Source organism: Phalacrocorax carbo, chromosome 27 (assembly GCF_963921805.1).
Source record: "Phalacrocorax carbo chromosome 27, bPhaCar2.1, whole genome shotgun sequence".
Classification (NCBI taxonomy): Eukaryota; Metazoa; Chordata; class Aves; order Suliformes; family Phalacrocoracidae; genus Phalacrocorax; species Phalacrocorax carbo.
Genome location: NC_087539.1, coordinates 1,067,890 through 1,082,108, shown reverse-complemented (window position 1 = coordinate 1,082,108; position 14,219 = coordinate 1,067,890). Strand labels below are relative to the sequence as shown.

The 14,219-nt window shown below is 69.8% G+C and overlaps 1 protein-coding gene across 3 annotated transcripts; it reads right to left on the bottom strand.

Annotated features, from left to right (window-relative positions):
- Positions 1-1,005: 1,005 nt before the first annotated feature.
- Positions 1,006-14,210, bottom strand: FMNL3 (formin like 3). 3 transcript variants are annotated; one of them, XM_064474633.1, is made up of 28 exons: positions 13,991-14,210; positions 11,352-11,435; positions 11,185-11,265; positions 11,029-11,105; positions 9,612-9,695; positions 9,102-9,254; positions 8,092-8,200; positions 7,936-8,012; positions 7,763-7,856; positions 7,414-7,488; positions 7,211-7,321; positions 6,986-7,135; positions 6,736-6,837; positions 6,410-6,656; positions 6,134-6,202; positions 5,704-5,828; positions 5,412-5,614; positions 4,489-4,723; positions 4,329-4,397; positions 4,103-4,183; positions 3,862-3,991; positions 3,624-3,784; positions 3,240-3,341; positions 3,051-3,140; positions 2,840-2,951; positions 2,632-2,730; positions 1,596-1,628; positions 1,006-1,495 (listed from the first exon to the last, which is right to left on the bottom strand). In XM_064474633.1, exons 1-26 carry the CDS (start codon positions 14,135-14,137, stop codon positions 2,639-2,641), a joined length of 3,060 nt encoding a protein of 1,019 aa, XP_064330703.1. In that variant the 5' UTR covers positions 14,138-14,210; the 3' UTR covers positions 1,006-1,495; positions 1,596-1,628; positions 2,632-2,638. The 3 variants fall into 3 exon arrangements, with proteins under 3 accessions (XP_064330703.1, XP_064330704.1, XP_064330705.1); XM_064474634.1 differs by having other exon boundaries at positions 6,986-7,132; XM_064474635.1 differs by having other exon boundaries at positions 11,029-11,102.
- Positions 14,211-14,219: the final 9 nt, after the last annotated feature.

Here is a 14,219-nt window from a genome sequence, read left to right as displayed (position 1 = left end):
GCCCCGGCACAGGGGGAGCGGTGGCTGTCCCGCGAGGCCGAGGGGGCTGCCGAGGGGGCACAGGGACTGCCCTGAGCCCAGCCGATGGACACAGAGATGGACGGATGGCTGGACAGAGGGATGGCTGGAGGGAAAGATGGATGGACAGCAGCATCTTTGCCCGCAGCAGTTTTGATGGCACTTGGGGATGGAGAAGGATGGCGCTGGGGGCTGCAGCACCCCCGGCTTGTGCAGATGAATTAAAAGGCAATGGGGCCAGCGGAGCCGCTGCGGGGGCTGGTCCTGGGCCGGGACAGGATCTGGCCATGGGCGCGGCGGCGCTCGTAATCCCCACCGAGAGGATTAGGGGAAATTTTTATTCCCTGTTTCAGGGCTAATCCCTGGGCTGGCAGGGCAGGCACCGCTCGCGGCTCAGGGAGCACCCAGGACCGCATCCTGCCCCTCTGACCCCCTTGTACCCTGACAGCAGCGATGCCAGTGCCGCATGCTGCCCCCCCCCCCCCCCGCCCCGAAACCCTTTCTGCCCTTCTTGGGATGCAGGGACCGCATCCTGCTCCTCCCAGCCCCTTAGACCCTGCTGGCAGAGGTGCCGTGGCTGCCTCCTGCCCCAAACCCCCTGCTCACCCCCTTTGCCCTGACCCGGTGATGCTCAGGCCGGATCCTGCCCCTCTGTTGTGCCCAGGGCTGCCTCCTGCCCCCCACCCCCCTTGCAGCCCCTCCGTGCCTGGCTCTAAGCTGATCCCAATCTCCCACAGCTGCTGACAGTGGGGTGAAATGGGGCTACCCCACCCCAGAACGGGGCTGGTGATGTGGGTGGGCACCCCCCTGGCCCCCCCTTAATCCTGCAGCTTTAATAACACCACTGCAAAGCCCAGCTTAAGGGTCTGGCCCCTGCCCAGCCATGTCCCCCCCACCCCAGGACACAGGACCCCCAGCATGGGTGGGGCTCCCCAGACGCCTGGGTGCCCTCTGTGTCTCCCCCCACCCCAAAGCAGGCAGCAGCCATGTAAAAGACTCCATATATTTCACATGTACAAAAAGTCACCGGGGGGGGAGGGGATCCAGGGCGGGGTGGGGGGCACCATCCTGCCGCCCCCCTGCCCCAGCCTGGCTTTGGTCCCTTTTGTTTTTGGCAATTAGTGTTCACATCAGTGGTCAAAGTGACGAGCGCGGGGGGCTGGGGGGGGCCCCCATGGTCCCCTTGGCAGGATAACGGCTCTGGGGTGTTGACCCCCCCCGACAGGGCTGAGGGACCCTGATGGGGGAGGGGGTACCCCATGGGTCAGCCACCAGCGCTGGGCCCCCACGCAGCCAGAGGCAGGATTGGGCCTCTGCTGCAGGCAGAGCCGGGGGGGTGGGGGTCTGGGCCACGAGTCCCCCCGCGCCTGTTGGAGGCGGGGGGGGCCAGGCCGGCGCCTGCGAGCCCAGGCGAGGATGGTGGCACGGGACGTCCCTGCACGGTGCCGGGGGCAGGACAGAGACCCCCACCTCGGACCTGCGGGGCAGATGGGTGTGAGGAGGGGAAACTGAGGCAGCCTGGCCACCGCAGCCCACCCCCCCCCCCGCCCCATCCAGGGCCAGCCGGGGGTCCTTACCCTCGCTCGGCTACAGGCGGATCCACCTGCGGGCTGCGGGATGGAAGGGAGAGGGTCAGGGGACCCCTGGCCTGTCCTGGGGGACGGTCCCGGGTGACCCCAGCGGGGCTGAGGCAGCTCGGGGCCAGTTCCCCAGGCACCGGGCTGGGACCCAGTATTGCACTGGGATCTTGTGCTGGGATCCTGCGCTGGGACCCAGTATTGCACTGGGATCTTGTGCTGGGATCCTGCGCTGGGACCCAGTATTGCACTGGGATCTTGTGCTGGGATCCTGCACTGGGATCCAGTATTGCACTGGGATCCTGCACTGGGATCCAGTATTGCGCTGCAACCCCGCACTGCAGCGAAGACCCCATGCTGGAAATCCAGCCTGGCACCAGGACCCTCACTGGAACCCAGCCTTGCACTGGGATCCTGTGCTGGGATCCAGTATTACACTGGGACCCTATACTGGGACCCTGCAAAGACCCCATGCCGGAAACCCAGCCCTGCGCCAGGATCCGGTGCCGGGATCCAGTGCTGGGAACCAGCCCTGTGCCGGGATCCGGTGCTGGGATCCAGTGCTGGGAACCAGCCCTGCGCCGGGATCCGGTGCCGGAATCCAGTGCCGGGAACCAGCCCTGCGCTGGGATCCGGTGCCAGGATCCAGTGCTGGGATCCAGCCCTGCACCGGGATCCGGTGCCGGGATCCAGTGCTGGGAACCAGCCCTGCGCTGGGATCCGGTGCCAGGATCCAGTGCTGGGATCCAGCCCTGCACCGGGATCCGGTGCCGGGATCCAGTGCTGGGAACCAGCCCTGCGCCGGGATCCGGTGCTGGGATCTGGTGCTGGGATCCAGTGCCGGGAACCTTCCTTGCACCAGGCTCCCACCCCACAGCACTGCTCCACTCCGAGGAGCTGGGGGGGGGTGCTGGGCACCCCGGGGTGACAGCATGCGGGGAGGGGGCGTGCAGGAGGGGGCATGCGGGGCCGGGGGGGGATCCAGAGGGCTCCGGGGGTCCCGGGAGGGGGGGGGGGGCGGGCATGCAGGCGGTACCTGGGGGCTAACAGCTGGACTCGTCGTGGTGGGACGGGTCGCAGAAGAAGCGCGAGCCCCGCTTGGCGGTGCGGGCCGTGAAGGGGACGCTCTTCAGCGCTGCAGGGGGGGCACGGGCGGGGGGGCGGGGGGACAGGGAGACGTCAGCCCCCGCACGCGGGTGCGACCCAGGCGTCCGGGCTGGGCTGGGGGGCGGCGGGGGCCCTACCGGTGATGATGTCCTCGATGGTGCCATCCTTGCCCTCGTAGACGGGGCGGTGGTCCTTGGCCTGGCGTCGCCGCAGCTCCGCGATCAGCTCCTGCTGCTGCCACTTGTTGCGCTGCGAGGGAGGCGCAGGCGTCACGGGCTGGGGTCACGGGTGACACCCCCCCACCCCGTGCCACCCCCTCCGGCGACCCGTGGGACCACCCGCGCTCACCTTCTCTTGCTTCTTAGCCTCCTGCGCCAGCAGCTTCTCCCGCATCACCTCCTCCTGCTTCTTCCGCATCTCGTTCTCCTGCTCCGCGTCCTGCCGGGGCGAGGGGGTGGCGGTGGGATCCAGCCCCCCCCCCCCAGCCCCCTCACATCGCCACCGACCCCCACGTGTCCCCTCCTGGCCCCTCCTCACCTTGTAGGAGCGGATGAACCGGACAAAGACTGGGAAGAAGACAGACGGCGGGGTTGTCTTGGGGCTCTCGCCAAAATACCGCACCACGGTGTTGTAGGCGTCCTGGAACGGGGGACGGGGCGGTCACCGAGGGGCTGCACGTCCCACGGCTCCCAGCAGCCTCCTGCCACGGGGTGTGAGCAAGGCAAGGCCTGCGCAAGGGCTGTGCAAAGCAAGGCTCGCACGAGGAGCGTGCAAAGCAAGGCTCGCACGAGGAGCGTGCAAAGCAAGGCTCACACGAGGGCTATGCAAAGCAAGGCTCGCACGAGGAGCGTGCAAAGCAAGGCGTGCATGACCAGGCGTGTGCAAGGGCCGTGCAAGGCACAACCACTCTGCAGCCCTCACCTCGGCCGTCCGCGCGTCCTTCTGCAGCCGCTCCAGCTTGCCCTCGCTGGCGGCCAGGAAGGACCGCAGGACGCTGTTCTCGTGCAGCCCGCACTCCCGCCGCAGCAGCTCCATCCCCCGGCCCAGCTCCTTCACGTCCAGCAGCACATTCTCCAGGGACACTGCGGGGACAGAGGGACGCGTCAGGGGACCCACGGCCCTGGGGGACGGTGAGCCAGGGCGCGGGGACCGGTGGTACCTGCAGCCGCCTTCTCCACGAAGTGCAGCTCCTGCCAGAAGGTCGCCAGCTCGGGGTACTTCTCCCGCACCGTCAGCGCAATGAAATGCAGCAGCGTCATCTTCCTGTCTGTCGACTTGGTGTCCAGGAGCTGCAGGGTGATTTTTGCGGGGGGTGGGGTGGGTGGTCAGGGCTGTGGGATGGGACCCCGGGGAGCCCACAAGGTCCCAGGGACCTGGGCAGGGGGTCTGGGGGTGCCCACCAGGTCCAGACTCTGCAGCTTGAAGCCATAGACAGCGCCGCGTTTGCTGCTGTTCATGTAGTTGCCCAGTGCCAAGATGATCTACGGGGAAAAAGCACCAGGGTTGCTGGGGGTCAGGGAGGAACAAGACCCCCATGGGACACCCCTCCCACCCAGCTAAGGCAAGGATGAAGGGCAGGAGTCTGACCCAGCTGGTCCCCACGTCCCCTGGACATCCCCCGCTCACCTCCAACATGCGCTTCAGCTTCTGGGAGGACTTGACGGAGGCCGAGGCCGCAATGATGGCATTGAGCTGCTGCAGGGGGGCAGGACCGGGGGGGGCTCAGCCGGGGTGCGGGGTCTGGGCCCCCCCGGTGGGTGCAATCCCTCCCTCCCCAGCTCCGTACCGGCGTCAGCATCTGGAGGTTTTCGGCAAAGTTGCCGAGGAAGGCCATGATGGCCATGCGCTGGGGCAGCCGCTCCACCTTGCTGAACTGGAGCATGAAGCGGTCCTCGTCCGCCAGCTCCTCCAGCGGTTTGCGCTCCCGCTCGTACTGCCGCAGCGCCTTCACCTCCGCCTCCGTCGGCAGGAACCGCATCAGGCACTCCACGAAGTCCACCGGCAGCGTCGCCAGGTCGAACCTGCCCCGCGCCCGCACCGTCGGGGACCAGCTCCCTGCTGCGCCCGGTCTGGGCGCTCCGTACCCCAGCCAGAACCCCTGCACCCTGCCTGGGCCCTCCTGCACCCCAACCAGCCACCCCTGCACCCCAACCAGCCCCCCCTGCACCCCAGCCAAACCCCCCCTGCACCCCAACCAGCCCCCCCCTGCACCCCAGCCAAACCCCCCCTGCACCCCAGCCAAACCCCTTGAACCCTGCCTGGCCCCTCTGCACCCCAGCCAGACCCCCCTGCACCCCAGCCAAACCCCCTGCAGCCTAGCCAGCCCCCTTGAACCCTGCCTGGCCCCCCGTGCACCCCATCCAACCCCACTGCAACCTGCCTGTCTCCCCTGAACCCCAGCCAGCCCCCCCTGCACCCCAGCCAGACCCCTTGAACACTGCCTGGCCTTCCTGAAGCCCAGCAGCCCCACTGCACCCTGCCTGGCCCCCCTGAACCCCAGCCAGCCTCCCCTGCACCCCAACCAGACCCCTTAAACCCTGCCTTGCCCCCGTGCACCCCAGCCAGCTCCCCTGCACCCTGCCTGTCCCCCCTGAACCCCAGCCAGCCCCCCCTGCATCCTGCCTGACCATCTGCACCCCAGCCAGACCCCCTGCACCCCAGCCAGACCCCCAAAAGCCCCCTGCTGCCCCCCGGCGTGGGGGCACGTACGTGTGGATGGCCCTGCAGATCTCCTCGGTGCTGCGGCCTGCCTTGCGCAGGGTGATGGCCAGGTTCTTGGCGCGGTTGGCCTCCAGCAGCGTCACCTTGCTGGCCGCCTTCTGCGACGCCTTGTTCTTGGCGCAGATGAGGTCGAGGGCTGGACCCTGCGCCTTGGTCTTGAAGAGCTCCTCGAAGCGCTCCAGGTCGAGGTCCTGGTGGGAAGGGGAATGGGGGGGCTCAGAGACGGCAGCAGCAGCGGCAGTGCCCACCCAGCCACTCGGGCCGGGGGTCCTGGGCTCACCTCCAGCACCCGCTCATCGTCCAGCTCACTGAACACCGTCCCGCTGATCTGGTTGGGCTTCAGCGCCGTCCAGTTGAAGACGGGCAGCCGGAACTTGGTCTTGATGGGCTTCTTGATCCGGATGGCTGCCAGCAGGGCAGGAGCCAGCTCAGCCCCGGCCGGGGCAGGGGGACGTGTCCTGTGCCCACCCTGAGCCGCCCGAATCCAGTGCATTGGTCCCCACGCTGTCACCATCCCCTGGGCCACCCCATTCCTGTGCCGTGGTCCCTGCACCCATCCTTTGGTGACTGCAACCCCGACACCCTGACACCTGCAACCCCTCCCCTTCCTTTGTCCCCTGTCCCTGTCCCCACGGTCCCCACACCCTCCCCGTCCCCACGGTCCCCCCCGCCATCCCTGTCCCCACGGTCCCCGTGCCCTGCCCGCCTACCTGAGAGCCCAACGGTGAGCGCAATGGAGGGCGAAGCCCCAGGAAGCGGCGGGGCCGGGGGGCACTTGCCTGTGAAGGGAGAAGAAGGTGAGACAGTGCCCCAGTGGGGAGGGACCAGTTTTGGGGATCCCCCAGCCTCAGGAGTGGCCCAGCACCAGGAACACCCCGGTTTTGGAATCCCCCCGCCCCCATCCTGGGGAAGCCCCAGCCCTGGGGACAGCCCAGCTCCAGGATGCCCCAGTTTTGGGGATGCCCTGGGGACTCCCCCATCCTCACCTGGGAGCGGGGGCGCGGGGGGTGGCAGGGGGGGTGGCGGGGGAGGCGGGGGGGGCGCAGCCTCCACGGGGGGCAGGACGGGGAGCCGCAGGGCCTCCTCCAGGGGCTCGGGCTCGGGCTGGGGAGGGGGCTCGGTGCCCAGTATGGGGGGCGGCTCGGAGCCATAGCGCCGCCGGAATGCCTCGTCCTTCTCCTTGATCATCCGCCGCAGCGTGTGCACCTGGTGGCTCGTGTGCTCGTAGGTCTCCTGGGGACAGCGAGCGTCAGGCTGGGGGGGTCCGGGACACTGCCCTGCTCCCCACAGCCCTCACGGCCCCCCCACACACCTTGACCACCTCCAGCTCCTTCTCCCGCTGCAGCAGCTGCTTCTCCAGCTCTGCCACCCGCATCATGTTCTCGTTCTCCAGGTCCAGCAGCTTCTCCGTTAGCTACAGGGGGGTCGTGGCTGTGACCCCAGCTCAGGGACACCCCCACTGCAGTATCACCACTGACATCCCCGGAGCAAAGCCAGACCCTGGAAGGGGATGCCCCAGGATCTGACAAGGCGCATCCCCACATCCCCCCGCGCTCACATACATGGGACAGATGCTCCTCCAGCTCCTCCACCTTCTCCAGGGCCACGTTCTTGGTCTCAGCGTCCTCCAGCAGCCCCCCCACATCAAAGACGTTGTCCAGGTATGCCTGGATCTGCACCTGCAGCTTCTCGCTCTCTGTGTGCCTCGACTTCTGCGGGCATGGGGGCGGCATCAGAGATGGGGGGGCTCCTCAGGGCGACCCCCCCAGCCTTCCAACCCCCCGTACCTGCAGGAACTCCTCCAGCCCCAGCTTTGTGAACTCATACTGGAGATGGACACGGAAGTTCATGTCCTCCACCGAGTGCACCACGATGTTGATGAACTGCATGCAGGCGACCTGCGGGCAGGGCTGGCGTCACCAGGAGCCCCCCCCCGAGCCCCCCCGCTGTCCCAGAGACCCTCCCCATCACCCACGACTGGTTGTCCCACCATGAAGTCGATGCTGCTGTCCTCGTTGCGGAAGTAGTCCATCAGCCGCTCGAAGCGGTGCTTCTCCTTGCAGACCTGAGCAGGCAGTGGACGTGGGGTTAACCTGGCTTGGCCCACCCCCGGCCACTGGCCCCCCCATCCCCTGGGCTCCAATCCCCTAATCCCAGCCTGGTCCTGATGCCCCCAGACCCCCCCATTCCAGCCTGGCCTCATCCTCCCTGATCCCCCCCATACCCTGCACTCCAGATTCACGATCCCAGCCTGGTCCTGGTGTTCCTGGTTCCTCCATTCCCTGGCTCCCAGTCCCCGATCCCAGCCTGGTCCTGGTGCCCCCAGCCCCCCCCCATACCTCCTTGAAGTTGTCGAAGGCAGCGAGGATGATCTCATGGCCACCCCTCACCAGGCAGACGGCCGCCAGCAGCTCCAGCACCAGCGCCTTCGTCCTAGGGCAGAGCACCACCATCACCATCACAGCCAGCCGGCACCGGGGACGCCCCCCACCACCAGACTCCCCCCCCTTACCTCGGGTTCTTGTTATTGAGGCTCAGGGCGATCTCGTTGACGGCGTGGGGATGGGACATGACCAGGTTGAAGCCGTACTGTGGGGAAGGAGCAGGGACGGCGTCAGCAGTGCCAGCATGGCAGCAGCGGTGTTCCCCCCCACCGGGGCAGCAGTACCTGGTAGTTCATGATGGCCCGGAGACACATGATGCAGAGGTGGACGTCGTCCTTCTGGCTCACGAGGCGCGAGTTCTTCAGCGCCCTGCGGCTCGGCAGCGTCCCGTAGCTGGGGAGACACCGGGCGCCGGTGAGCGGGACCCTCGCACCACCAGTGCTGCACCGCACTGGGTGGGAACCGGCCCTGCGGGACCACGGTGGGGACCAGGGTGGGGGCAGCACGGGGACAGCGGGGCTTTTGGAGGGGCAGAGGCAGAGAAAAGCGGCTGGAGGGCAAGAGGGACAGAGGCTGGCGGAGACACGGAGCAAAGCCGCCGCGAGCACCGGGCCGGCCCCGGGTAGCCGGTACTTACCCGGCGGGCGAGCAGCGAGGCAGGCGCGGAGAGGAGAGAAAGAGAGCGCAGCCAAAGAGAGGGGGGCCCGGCCCTGGAAGCAGAGATGGGGCGCGTTACCCCGAGGCGCGGGGGCAGAGCCAGAGTGGGGGCGAGCAGAGGCAGCACAGCCGCGGCAGGCAGAAGGACGGGCAGGTGGCGTGGGCAGGATGGGGACGGCAGCACCGAGCTGCTGTGGGTGGGCAGGGCACGGCGCCCACGGGCGGCAGGACGGGACGCGGCACGCAAGGCAGCGCAGGATGTGGCACGCGTGGCACGTGCCACGGCACAGCCACGCCGCGGGCAAGGCACAGCGTGGTGCTCAGGGCACGCCACGGGGCAGCCGGCACACAGGGCACGGCGTGTGCCACGCATGTGGCGGCGCACGGCACGGGGACAGGACGGTGCACGGCACAGCGTGCTCCGCGGGCGGGATGGTGCGTGGCACGGCACACGCCACGGCAGGATGGTGCTCGGCACAGGGCACGACGGCATGGCGCACGCCACGGCGGTACAGCGCATGGCACGGCACGCAGCAAGCGGCAGCGCCGTGGCTGGCCGCAGCCGGCAGAGCGGGGCAGCTGCTGGGCGCAGCGGCGGGACGTACCCCTGCAGCCGGCCGGTGCCGCGGGTACGTACCGTAGGGCGGTCTGGCGGGCAGAGCGGGCGAGGCTGCTGGCGAAGGGGGCGGGCAGGGCGCTGGGGTGCTGCAGATCCTCGATGGACCTGCTCCAGGCGCGCAGCTTCTCCAGCGCGCCGTCCTCGCCGCCTTCCAGGCCCTCAAAATCCAACCTGGGTGGGACACGCGCGCGGCGGCGGGCACACGGCTTTGGCGCGGAGCGGCACAGCCACCGCGGCAAGCGCTGAAGCGGATGGCGGCTGGGCAGCGGCGGGGCAGGGAGGGGCGCAAGGGTGGCCCTGGGACCCCCAGCCCGGGTGGGCAGGAGCGGGCCAAGCATCCCGTGGCCCTCGGGACCCCACGGCACCCCACGGCAGGCGGGTCCCCACATGTGGGCTGGGCGGCCCCAGTGCTGATAAGGGGCCAAGCAGTATCAGCCGCCCACAGCAGGGAGCTGCACCGGGACCCTTCGCATCCCAGGTCTTCCAGGGACCCCCTGCACCCCAGGGACCCCCCAGCACCCTACTCACATGACGGCACACTGGGCGAAGGACAGGTAGTTCACCAGCACATCCAGCCCCTTGTTCTCATCGTTGAGGAACTCACGCACCCACCTACAGCACCAGGCACCCATCAGGCCTGCAGGAGCTGGGGACCCTCGCCCCGGCATGATCCCACCCACCATGGGGACCCCCAGCCTGGTGCAGGGATGGGGAGGGGGTGGCAAGGGCATCCCGGGGCTCCGGTGGCCGTTGCAGCCCCTCTGCTATCACCGGTGCCAGCTCCGGCACAGCTTTATCTGCCGGCTGCAGGGCAGGGAGGGCTCGGCTCCGGGCGCAAGGCGGGAAGCTGAGCTGGATGCTGAGGCTGTGTCCGTAGCCCTGGGCACCCTGGGGTGGAGGGGGTGGGTTTCAGGGCGCCCCAGCACCCTGGGAGGGTGTTAGGGTGCATGCGTGAGGCGCTGTGCAGGGCAAGGAGCCCGGGTGAGATGCGCCCCGGCCAGGGAGGGGGCGGGCGTGTGTGCAAGGAGGGTGCACGGAGCGGGCACACGGGACGTATGTGTCCATGGGGGGTGTGTGCATTTAGGGGGGGTGTCTTTGGGGTACACATGGCAGGGGGTGCACGGGGAGATGTGTGCGGCAGAGGGTCTGCGCGTGGGGGGTGCACGCACGGGGAGAAGGACTGTGTGCATGGTGGGGGGGGGGGATGTGCACAGCCGAGAGGGCTGCACCCAGGAGCGCAGGGTGCGCGTGCACGGCCTCGGGGCCCCCCACGCCTGCCTGTACCCCTGCCTGCAGCCCTGCCCGCGGCCGGGGGCGGTGAGTCAGGCAGCAGCGGGAGCCGGGGGGGCCGTGGCCGCCCCTTTCCTGCCGGCGCCAGCCCCTCGCCCCAGCCCGTTTCCTGTCTCCGGCTGCTGCTATTTTCGGGCCGCGGGCGGGGAAGAGCCGAACGGCGGGGCCGGTGGCGGGGCTGGTGGCGGGGCACAGCCGGGCACGTGCACGAGCCGCCCCGAGCATGCGGGCACGACCACGGAACCGGGCACCCGCCAGTGACGTCCCCACCGGCCCCAGTAACATCCCCGTCCCGCCGGCCGACACGTGCAGCTCCGGTGCATCGCCCCGCACGCCGGGGGGACCAGCTGCCGGCGCGGGGCCGCAGCGCCGCAGGCTCGGGGATGGTGCTGAGCCCTCCGGTGCCGGGAGGAGCCAGGCAGGATCTGGCCACGCAGCTTCACGCAGGGCGTCAGCACCGGCCCATCCGCCCGCGGCATCCGCCCCGGGGACCTGCTCGCTTGGCAGCCCTGGCCCGCGGCACGGCCGGGGCAGGAACCGGCCCAGTTCCTGCAGCGCCTCCGACTTCCCCTGCAGCTGCAGCAAGGCCAGTGTCGGGACCCTGTGCCCCCCCGTCCCCCGGACCATAAACCCCACCCAGGGACCCCGTGCTCACCCGATGTGGTTCGTCCTCAGGCTGATCTCCAGCTCGCGCAGGACCTTGGTCGACTCCTGCACCCTCCTCCTGAACTTCTGAGGGCAGAGCAAGGCTGAGCCGTGCCCCCCCAAGCACCCCTAAACCCCCCCCCCCCGGGTGTCCCCAGCCCCTCACCTTCCGTGTGACACCCGGCTCCAGGAAGCTGCGCAGTTTCTGGATGTAGGCATGGGGGGGGCTCTTCACTTGGAACCGCTCCTGGGGGGGGCAGGGGGGTTTGGTGACACTGGCACAGCAGCGCAGCCCCCCACCAGGACCCCCCACTGCCCCCCCCAGCCTCCCACCTGGTCACAAATGAGGTCCCATTTCTTCTCGTTGTCGTACTGGCGCAGCAGCCGGGCTTTGTCCGGGGGCAGGTTCATAGAGCTCTGGGGGCAGAGGTGGGGGCATCACCCCAGGGGACACGGTGACACCACCCCACCGAGGCCACCCAGTCCCACCACACAGCCAGGGTCCCCCAGCACCACGGCACGGCCAGGGTCCCCGGCACTGGGAAGCACTGGTGGGGATTGGGCCACATGCGCGGCACGGGGACGGCAGTGCCGGCAGTGCCAGCAGTGCCAGCAGCGCCACGTGCCAGCCGCACCGTCAGCACCAAATCTCCCCAGCGCCGACGCGTCCTTCCTGTCTGCACCAGCTTCCTCGCCGGCAAACCGCAGCCTCCGCTCCCCGACCGCGGCTCGAAGCCCGGCAGCGGCGCCCGGCTCACCGGGGCGCTGGGCATCTTTGTGGCAGACCCCGAGAACCGCTGGTGCGGGATGCGGCACAGGACATCCACACCAGCAAGGACACAAATGGGATGCCATGGTGGAAACCGGGGTTTCCGGATGGCCACAGGCTTGGGGCTGTCCCGGCGGGCGATGCCACCCCACCGGGCGATGCCACCCCGGCACGGCAGCTCCCGGGCAGTGCTGTTAGCCAGAGCCAGCCACCGCCACAGCCGGGAGGTGCCGGTGCTCCACCCGCCCCGTGGCAGCTAAAATTATCCCTCCCCTGGTCATCCCAGCCCCGCCAAGCTGCAGGAAACCGGGGCAGAGCCTGGGCGAGGCCGTGCACCCCCGGGGGGACGCACACAGTGCCATGGGAGCGGGGACGTCACTGCCAGGATGGGGTCCCTCCAAAACTGCCTTGGGGACTGGGACGGTGCCTCCCTCCCCACAGGGTCACCCTTATTTGTAACAGGGTGGCCGATGGCAAAATCACGGCGCCCCCAGGGCCACCCCGGGGATGGAGTGGGGGGGAACGTGGAGGCCCCGGGCGGGGGCGGGGGGCACTGGGGGGCTTTGAAGCGCAGCCGCCCTTGCCGGCATTCCCGCCGCTCGGCTTCCTGCCTTTGTGGTGGGAGCAGGGCCGCTCCCGGCTTGGCACTTCCTCCGCCACCGCTCCCCACCGGGGACCCCCCCCCCAGCTGCCCCGGGACTGAGTGCCCCCGGAGACTGGGGGCTACCGGGGCTGGAGCCCACCCCGGCGTTGGGGGGCACGTGGGGACGGATCCTGCCTGCTCAGGGGCCGCCGGTGCTGCAGCCCCATCACATGATGAAATATTTTCCTCCTCGGCAGTAGCCGGGACAACACAGGGCGATGCCGATGGGTGGAATTTTGGGGGTGGCTGCACCGGGGGAACCCAAACACCACCCAAATCCCACCCCCCCGGCATCAGCATCGCCCGGCAGGATGTGTCCCCCCCGCACCGGCCCCACGGGGACTGGCTGCCGCATCCGCCCTGCGTGGGATGCAGGGATGGGCCACGGCCTCGCAGACGGGTGCCACTTGCCACCAGCACAGTAGTCGCAAGCTGGGGGTGCCGGTGCCCCCCGGCACCCCCCAATTCCAGCTCCCAGAGCTCCGCGGGCTCACGCTCAGCATTTCCTGCCCAGACACACTTCCACTGGCTACGGCTACCACCGGGACAGCGGTGCTGGGTGTTGGGGGCCGTGTGCCCCAGGTGTCACCCAGCCATGGTGTCGCTGTCAGTGTGTCCCCCGTCCCCCCCCCAGACAAACCAGCACCGTGCCGGCACCGTGGATGGGTCACCCCACCACAGATGAACCACGGGGACACCCCGCTGTGCCACGAGCCCAGTGTTGGTGGGACGCGGTGGCACCCGTGGCATTGGTGGTCCCGATGGCACCGTGGTCACGGTGTGGGGATGGGGTCACCGCCGTCCCATGTCTCGGTAACGGGACAGCACCACAACCATGGCCAGCTGTGGGAAGGCCACCGCCCTGGCCATGACAGCAGACCGTGGACCACACAGGGCACCCACGGGGACCCCGCACCCACAAGGATCCCCAGCCACGGGGACCCCGCACCCACAAGGATCCCCAGCCACGGGGACCCCGCACCCATGGGTGCCCCAGCCCTGGGGACACGGCACCCACGGCGGACCCTCAGCGCTAGGGAACCCCGCACCCACACGGAGCCGTACCCAGCCCCATGTGTCACCTCGATGGGACTTTCCCGGGTCAAAAAGTCCCGGGCCCGAAGGGGCCCCCCCGGTGGCACCGGGAGTGGCGTCACCGCCCGCAGGGCTAGTCCGGGACAGGCTTCCCCCGCGGCTGCCCCCGGCCACTGCCCATTCCCGCGGGCACCGGCGCTCCCTGCCCGCCCCCGGGCTCCTCCGGGCGCTGGTGCCGTCCCGTCGGTGCCCGCCCGCCCGCCGGACGCCGGGAGGGGAGCGTGGCGGGCGGGGTGCGCCAGGCCCGGGAGGGCGCACCGGGAAGGGTCCCGGGTGGGGGCGGACTGGGAAAGCACAGCGGGACCTGGCGGAGGCGCGGCGCGGAGCAGGGACGGAGCGCGGGGGAAGCTGCACCGGGGAGCAGGGGGTGGGTGGGTGGGGTGTACCGGGAACCGGAGGGGCGCAACGGGAGGCGGGCGGAGGCGCGGCGGGCGGCCGGGGCCGTGGCGGGGGTCGGTCTCTCACCAGCACCAGGGCGAAGCGCTCCTCCAGCTCGCAGGGCTCCGGCATCGGCATCTTGCCCGGGGCGAGCAGCCCGGCCCCTCCCGGGGCCGCCGCCGTTCCCGGGCCCCGGGGCAGCGCCTCCCCGTCCGCGCTCTCCACGTTCCCCATCCCCGGCCCAGGCACCGGGGGGCGGCGGGGGAGGCTCAGCCCGTCGCGTCCGGCCGCCACCGCCTCCGGCCCCGCCCCGCCC